This window comes from Cebus imitator, unplaced genomic scaffold (assembly GCF_001604975.1).
Source record: "Cebus imitator isolate Cc_AM_T3 unplaced genomic scaffold, Cebus_imitator-1.0 Scaffold21, whole genome shotgun sequence".
Lineage (NCBI taxonomy): Eukaryota > Metazoa > Chordata > Mammalia > Primates > Cebidae > Cebus > Cebus imitator.
Window position 1 is genome coordinate 7,998,751 of NW_016107336.1, and position 8,181 is coordinate 8,006,931.

Sequence of the window (8,181 nt, forward strand, 5' to 3'; positions counted from 1 at the left end):
CTCCTGGGTTCAGGCAATTCTCCTGCCTCAGCCTCCTGAGTAGCTGGGATTACAGGCATGCACCACCATGCCCAGCTGATTTTTTTGTATTTTTAGTAGAGACAGGGTTTCACCGTGTTGACCAGGATGGTCTCGATCTCTTGACCTCGTGATCCACCGGCCTTGGCCTCCCAAAGTGCTGGGATTACAGGCATGAGCCCTGCGCCCGGCAAATTTTAAACTAGAATAACATTGAAGAGAAACATGAAGAAACCTGTGAAAATTGCCTAAAAAATGGGAATATCCTTTGGCCCTCTTTCTCAGATAGCAGGTGGAAATCATATGCTATTTATTTCTTTAAATTATTGATGAGTCCTGGGCTTCCCCTGAATGGCCTGGGCCCTACAGACCCTTAAGAGTGTTGTGTCTCATAACTTTGGCTGGTTGGGTAATATGGCCTTGTGGCAGCCATGTTTTAGACTCTGCATAAACCCTCAATGCTACACTCCATGCTAACAGAGCTTAGATTTCTCTGTGCCTATTTACACAGTACCTGCTTGTCCTGGCACATGTGGTATCACTTGGGCTGAACCTGATTTCATTTTCTTCTCACTTCTTACAAATCAAGTACTTCCCACAAGTCTCAGCTGGAAGCTCTCTTCTGCATTAAGTCATTATGGGGGCACAGGACTTAGCTTTTCTTTTGACATTTTTCTGCATTTAAGAATCAAGTTTGGAACCAGCATGGTAGCTCACACCTGTAATCCCAGCACTTTGGGAGGCTGAGGTGGGAGAAACACTTGAGTTTAGGAATTTGAGACCAGCCTGGGCAACAAAGTGAGACCTCATCTCTCCAAAAAAAAATAAATAAATAAAATAAATGAAATGAATTAGCTGGATGTGGTGGTGATCGCCTGCAGTCCCAGCTAATCAGGTGGCTGAGTGGGGAGGATCGCTTAAGCATAGGAGGTCAAGGCCAGAGTGAGCTGTGATTGTGCCACTGCACTCCAACCTGGGTGACAGAACAAGACCCTGTCTCTAAATAAATAAAGGTTTGAGCCTCAGCATTCATTCAATACCTCCTATGGCAGGTGGCAGACAAGGAAGGGTAATTCATATCTCTTGAGAGGTAGTAAAAAGAAGTGCATAAAATCAACGAATTCTAAAACAAAAAGAACAATGCTCATGGAAATCCAAAGAAATCACAGAAAAGGTGGCATTTAAAACGGCCCATGAAGACTGCAGATTCTGAGCTCTGTGTGATGGTAGGAGGCCTTGCAGGCTAAAAGAAAAGCTGACTATGGGCATAAAGGGGTCACACTTACAGAGATATGTGCAAAATGTATCTGGGGCTGAAATAGAATGCATTCTAGAGTGGTTGAGAAAGGGATCAGAAGAGATAGGCTGAAATATCTTATATAGGCCCTTATGCTGTGCACAGTGGTACCTTAGTCTGGGGTTTCAGGACAATAATTCTTGCAAGAAGATGGAAGGTGGCTGGGCGTGGTGGCTCACGCCTGTAATCCAAGCAGTTTGGAGGCCAAGGCGGGCAGATCACCTGAGGTTGGGAGTTCAAGACCAGCCTGACCAACATGGTGAAACCCCATCTTAAAAATAAAAATAATAATAATAATAATAAATAAAAAGAAGATGGAAGGTAGGCTGGATAAGGGTATTATTGGAAGAATGGGCACCAATCAGAGTTTCAGGTGGAAGACAATCACCCAAATGTAGGCAGCAGTTGGAAAGGGGCAGCTAGTTTGCAAACAACCAGTGTATAATTTTTTTCTCTGAAATTCTGAAATCCCAAAAGCCAAAAACCAAAAATTTTTTCCTGATCTTGCAGAAAACATATTTGGTAGAAAAACCTAACCTAAGCTGATACGAAGCTATTTATTGTCTTTGTGTTTATCTCACTTAGATTAAAAGACAGCCACATTTCTTTATTGCTCCTCCCATCCACAGGTGGTATCTGTTTCCCTTATGTGTGAATCTGACTGGCCTTGTCATTCATTAGCTTAGACCAATAAAATGTGGTGGAAATGAGTCTGTGTAGCCTTCAGGGCCGGGCCTTAAAAGATCTGCTTCTGCATTTGCCCTTCTTAGAAAGTCTCTTCCAGTAGCCAGGTGCCAGGTAGAAGTCCAACCACTATGAGCGTCTCATGCTGTTAGAAAGCCCAAGTTGCACAGAGAAAGAGGCAAGTTGAAAGAGCACTGAAATGCACAAATGGGAATGAAGACTTTTTGGACCTTCTAGCCCTGCCAAGTCACCAACTGAAATCAGCTGAGTAAATGACTCCAATTACACCATGCAAAGCAGAAGAACCTGCCAGCCAAGCCCTTCCTAAATTCCTGACACAACAAATTCCTGAGCAAATGTTTTTTTAAGTTATTAATGTTTTTGTCAACATTTGATACATTGCAATAGATAATCCAAGTATATACTTACATCATTCATGTAATTTTCCTTGCAGAAAATTAGTGTATTTTATTAGAGTGTCACTGCACGCCTCATTGAAGGTATTATGTAATATGTGGTATATGTACATTTTACCTTTCTAAATTAAAAAAAAAAAAATCTGAATTTAGAAATCCATTTGACCACAAGAATTTTAAGAGAGGATTGTCCTTTGTATTATGGAAATAGAGTTGTCTAGACTCCTTTTCTGTCTTTTGTATTCACTAAATGTCATGCATGAAGCTCGAGTCCCCTCCAGCCATTTCATGTATGTATCTCTTATTTCCCCAAACTCATTAGCAGTTTCTCTAAAGCAGCAGCTAACTTCAGCAGGCATCAGGGTCTTTTGGAGGGCTTGTTCAATCACAGCTTCCTGGCTGCACCCTCAGAGTTCCTGATTCAGTGAGTCTGGGGGTGGGGCTTGAGAACTTGCATTTTCTGACAGGTTCCCAGGGAACTTGCCTGCTGTTGGTCCAAGAACCACTTTGAGAACTACTGCTCCAGGGGAAAGTGCTATATTTTAAATTTTTAAAATTTACCAACCAGCCCAGGGTGCTTACCAAATGCATATGGATGGATGGAATTTCCCCATATCTTCATCTTGGCCAAGCTTTACCCGGGGGTCTTCCTGGCTAGGCCCTATACTTAAAAGACACTATTTCCTTGTTTTATTTTATTAGATTGTAGTTTTTGCTTTCTTCTCGGCACACTTGGTAAGACACTGTGAATAAAATGTCCCTTCTGATCTCTTTTTTAACCTGTTTTGGAACAGATCAGCAGGAATACCTTCACTGCGAATCCAAAGTTACCCTTGATTTATAGCCAAAGAGTATTTCCTTTTCTTTTGGTGACTTTCAGTTAAAATGTTTCTCGCCACCCTTTCACAAAATAGAGGGAGGGATCAAGCGGAAGATAATCCTTTTGCTCAGAGCTCCATCTGTCAAAGCCTGCATTTTCCGACGGCATTACTGAGGCCCAAAAAGTAGTCATTCGCCCTGAATCAAACAGCGGATAAACGCAGGCACCCGCGCTCGAGGACCCCCGTCCCCTTCCCATGCCAGGACAGCACAGCTTGTTGGTCCTAAAGTTAAACTTACAGAAACCACAGTTCTCAACCTTCTTGAAACATTTATTTTCCCAAGGGTGACGAAACGGTCACGCTGATTCATCTTGGCCGGGAACCCCAAACGTCTCCCCTCCTCCGACCCCGGCGCTGTCACCCAGGCTCCACGGGTCCGCGGGACAGAGCCGCGCAGAGCTCCAGGGAGCGTCGCGCCCTCAAAGCCAAGCGATTAAGTTGGTTCCTCAAATTGTTCCCGACAGGAGGGGCAGGAAATAACACCGCGCTCCGGTGGCGGCCGCAGCAGGAAGGGAAGAAGCGCGGGCCGTCTCCCGACAGTGCTGGCGGCCTCTCATCGATCTCGGGTCTAAGGTCCGGCCGGGTCATCATTCTTGCCGTTTCCCCAACATTCGAGGCCCCACGCCACGCCCAGCCTAGGTCCCCGCTCAGTCCTTCCCTCCGCGCCGAGTCCTGGAGCAGCGGGGCCCCCGGATGCCGGGGTTTCCTTAAGGGGCTCCAATGCCCGCTGCCCCCGGCACGCCCAGGTGGAAGGAAACAGGTCAGTGGCGGCTGCGGGCCTGAGCCAGGCGGGGCCTGACGGAGGCAAAGGTCGGGAGCGGGAGCCGAAGGCGGCCAGGAGGACCCCTGCGCCCTCTCCTCCGCGCCGCCCGCTGGGCTGCCAGTCCAGCCACCCTGGGCGCGACGCGGCGCCTTCTTGGTCTCTGGGAGACGGGAAACAGGTGAAGAGGCTGGGCGTCCGCTGTGCCTCCGCGGGGCGGTCCTTCTCCTGCCCGCCTCCCGCCCGCCCCTCTCCACGCCCCCTCCCCTCCTCCGGGCGTCCATCAGCGGCCCCGCAGCCTCCCCTCGCTCCTCTCCTCTTCCTCCAGGGCCCCAGCGCAGCCCGGGAGTCCGCGCACGGAGGCGCTAGGGGCGTCCCCCACTCGAGGGACACGCGCCGCGCCTGGACAACCCCCAGCAGGCGTCCCCCGCGCGCCCCCTGCCCCGCGCCGGCCGCGCTCCCCTCCCCCGCGCCTGTGTCCCGGGGGCGCAGGGCCGCGCGTCCAGCCCCAGACGCGCCGGGGGTCCCAGGGGACGCGCCAGCCCGGCCGTGGCGCGACGATGGAGGATCCGCAGCGCCCCCGCTCGCACACTGTCACCACCACCGCCAGCTCCTTCGCGGAGAACTTCTCCACCAGCAGCAGCAGCTTCGCCTACGACCGGGAGTTCCTCCGCACCCTGCCGGGCCTCCTCATCGTGGCCGAGATCGTGAGTGCGGGCTGGGGGTGGCGGGGGCTCAGCTGGACCCCGGCGCGTGCTTCCGCCGTGTTTCTCCGGATCGAGTCTGCTCAGATCCTCCCGCGGGCTTCAGGGAACCGTTTTTGCTCAGCCTCGCCTTCTTCCCAAAGTGCAAAACTCAGGAGGTCCAAGAAACTCGGGCTCTCCTGGGAAGAAAGGGTGGTGATCCTCAGGATGTCTTGCTGGGGGAGAAATTAAGCTTCTTGCGCCCTCTCGGTGGCGGCGGCAGATTCTGGGAGCAGGATGCTTTGCTTAGTGGCTGTTGAGTTTGTGTTGAGCGTCAGGGACACCTGGTGCCTCTCTCACCTGATCTCCACGAGGATGGCCTCCGCCCTCAAAATAAAGCTTTCCTAAGATCAGGGGAAGAGGAAAGGGCTTCTTTCTTTTTCTGATTATCTCCTTGGTAGTCACGTTGAGGTGAGTCAGGAAAAATTTGCCGAATAAAATCTGAGTGCCGCCACCTATTTCAGGACCAAAGAGGTCTTCTGCCTGGTGCTGTGCACACCCTGGCTTAGATTCAGAACATTCCTGGGAAGGAGGTGGGGCATAGGCGTTCTTCTCTCCTTTGGAGGGCATGGAGGCTGGAAACTCAAGTGATCTCCCCAGAAATCCCAGCCAGTCCTGCAAGGCTGAGAAAGGACTGGCGCCCTGTCAGCAGCTAGGGGTGGTCACTGTTTGAGTCTTCTTCGTGTACCAGGGTCTTGTCAAGCCCTTGAGATGTCCTCGTACCCTCGTGTAATCCACACGACCCCGTCCCCTGTGAAGGCCTAGAGAGGGGAAGTAAATTACACCAGTGGATGGTGAAGCTGGGATTCAAACCCAGGCCTGCCTTTCTGCAGGGCACTGCTCCTAACCGGGAACAGCTGAGAGCCGCCCCAGCAGTGCCCTTCCGCCATGTCTCAGACTTTTGTTTAAATATATGAGAACTGAAATCCAGCCTATGTGGGAGTTAGAGAATGGGCACGCCATCATGGCGCAGAGGTGACTGAAGACCTGGGCAGTTCCTTTGAGAAACCTGAAGTAAATTCTGTGTACCTCAAATAGCTTGCTCGCTCCCCCAGCCACAGACCCCACCCGGACCAGCTCTATCAAGCCCCAGGTGGCCATAGTGGTATGAGATATGAGAAGTGTTGGCTCAGCTCCTCTCCCAGCTGGTTCTCTCAGTGGGTATTGAGGAATTCAGGAGACTCAAAAGGCTCAGGTATTAAAATCACCTTGCAGGGCCTGGCTTTTAGGAGTTCAACAAATATTTGCTGTGCGAATGAAGGAGTTGGCAGGCCCCTCTGCTTCAGCAGAGCAAACAAAACTAAAATGACGGAGCCGGAACTTCTACCTTGGGGTGGGTTTGGACCAGGCATGAAGTAAAACGCCTTTTTTTTTTTTTTTTTTTTTTCTGATTTATGATCAATATGCTCTGTGTGCCGCACTTTTTCAGGAAATACAAAAGTGAAAGAAGCAATGTAAATGGCCCACCATCCCATTACTAGAAATAATCACTGTTGACATGTTAGCATGAAGCCTTTTAGATTTCATTAGGTTTTTTGAAAAAGACGGGGAAACATGTAAACAAAATCACCCTCATTACTACTATAGTTTTAATTTTTGACAGAGTTAATTATGCACCTTTTCTTGTTTGCTTTGAGACAGGATTTTTCTCTGTCTCCCAGGCTGGGGTGCAGTGGCACCATCACCGCACACAGCCACCTTGACCTCTCTGGTTCAAGCAATCTTCCCATCTCAGCCTCCCAGGTAATTGGGACCACAGGCATGCACAACCACACTTGGAAAATTTTTAATTTTTTTTCTAGGGAAAGGGTCTCTGTTGCCCAGCTGATCTGAAACTCCTAGGCTCAAGCAATCCTCCCAAAGTGCTGTGATTACAGGTGTGAACCACCACGCCCAGCCAACAATGTGCATGTTTATAAACTTTTAAAAGAACCGTTATTTCATTTTGGCTGGGTGAGGTGGCTCACACCTGTAATCACAGCACTTTGGGAGGCTGAGGTGGGGAGATCACTTGAGGTCAGGAATTCAAGGCCAGCCCATCCAACATGACGAAACCCTGTCTCTATGAATAATACAAAATTAGGCAGACATGGTGGTGTCTGCCTATAATCCCAGCTGCTTGGGAGGTTGAGACACCAGAATTGCTTGAACCCAGCAGGCGGAGGTTGCAGTGAGCTGGGATTGCACCACTGCATTCCACCCCTGGTGACATTGTGAGAACGAACCACTGCACTCCAGCCTGAGCAACTGAGCCAGATTCTGTCTCAAAAAAAAAAAAGTGTATTTTGTTTACTAAAATACCTACGTAAAAAGGGGGTGGAGTCTTCTAAAATTTACATGAATTTTCCTTATTTGCAAGAACGTACCAGGTGCCCAGTGTACTGAGAGTAAACACACTCGTATGAAGGCACGTGTTTGTGATATTTTAGATCTCTGGGAAAAAGAAGATTCAACAAGCTTCCAGAAGTCAGGCAGTAGGGGGAGATAAATAGCTGAAATAAAAAATTTCAGTTCACACCTTTGGGAGGCTGAGGCCAGCAGATTGCCTAAGCCCAGGAGTTTGAGACCAGCCTGGCCAACATGGTGAAACCTCTTCTCTACTGAAAATTCAAAACTTAGACTGGCATGGTGGTGGGCATCTGTAGTCTCAGCTAGTTGGGAGGCTGAGGCAGAAGGATCATTTGAGCCCAGGAGGTTGAGGTTGCAGTGAGCTGGGATTGCACCACTGCATTCCAGCCTGGGTGACATTGTGAGACCCTGTCTAAAAATATAATAATAATAATTAAAAAACACATTGTTTTAAGTTAAAAGTATACATTGGGAATGTATCCTCGGACACATTTTTGGATAATTGTCTTCTCAGCTGCAGTCCACTTAGACTGACATTTACATGAAGAGTTCAGGAAGGCAGTGCAGCTCATTGTGGTTGAGTGCATTTGACCTGGGATCAGTTTCTGGTTCTGCCCTTCACCACATACCGCGTGAGCCATTCTTTCAATTGGAAAGTACCTCATAGAGTTGTCAGGACAGCAGCTGTCCTGACAATGCTCAGCAGAAAACCCTGGATTACTCTTAAGTTATCTCCTTCTCACCTGCTGCTTCTCTTCGGCTTCTAATTTCCCTTTCCCTTTGGTATATTTCAACTCCAGCAAATGCCAGAAAGAGAATTAATGGTTTCTCTGCCAAGATATTATAGTAGCAGGGGTGAGTGTTCAAGCATCTTCCAGTTCATGGCAGACCAACTTTGAATTCAGTCCTAATCAACATAGGACCCCCCACAGACAAGTACATGCGGAGAGGGAGCTGTGGAAGGTCAGGTCCAGGGAGCCGGAAGGTTTGATAGCTTCTAGCTGCACTTGCCCTGCACACAAACCAAGACCTT

At 49.1% G+C, this 8,181-nt stretch overlaps 2 protein-coding genes across 3 annotated transcripts in view; one reads left to right on the forward strand and one right to left on the reverse strand.

Annotated features, from left to right (window-relative positions):
- Positions 1–3,470: 3,470 nt before the first annotated feature.
- Positions 3,471–4,340, reverse strand: LOC108298955 (translation initiation factor IF-2-like). Its single transcript, XM_017521434.1, has one exon. The coding sequence runs from the start codon at positions 4,338–4,340 to the stop codon at positions 3,654–3,656; it is 687 nt and encodes a 228-aa protein (XP_017376923.1). The 3' UTR covers positions 3,471–3,653.
- Positions 4,329–8,181, forward strand: part of CMTM8 (CKLF like MARVEL transmembrane domain containing 8) — a 128,612-nt gene continuing 124,759 nt past the window's right edge. The window contains exon 1 of one of the 2 annotated variants that reach the window (XM_017521678.2): positions 4,329–4,763. In XM_017521678.2, coding sequence (XP_017377167.1) covers positions 4,617–4,763 — 147 coding nt within the window. In that variant the 5' untranslated portion in view covers positions 4,329–4,616. The remainder of the gene's footprint in view (positions 4,764–8,181) is intronic. The other variant, XM_017521679.2, reaches the window with a different exon arrangement.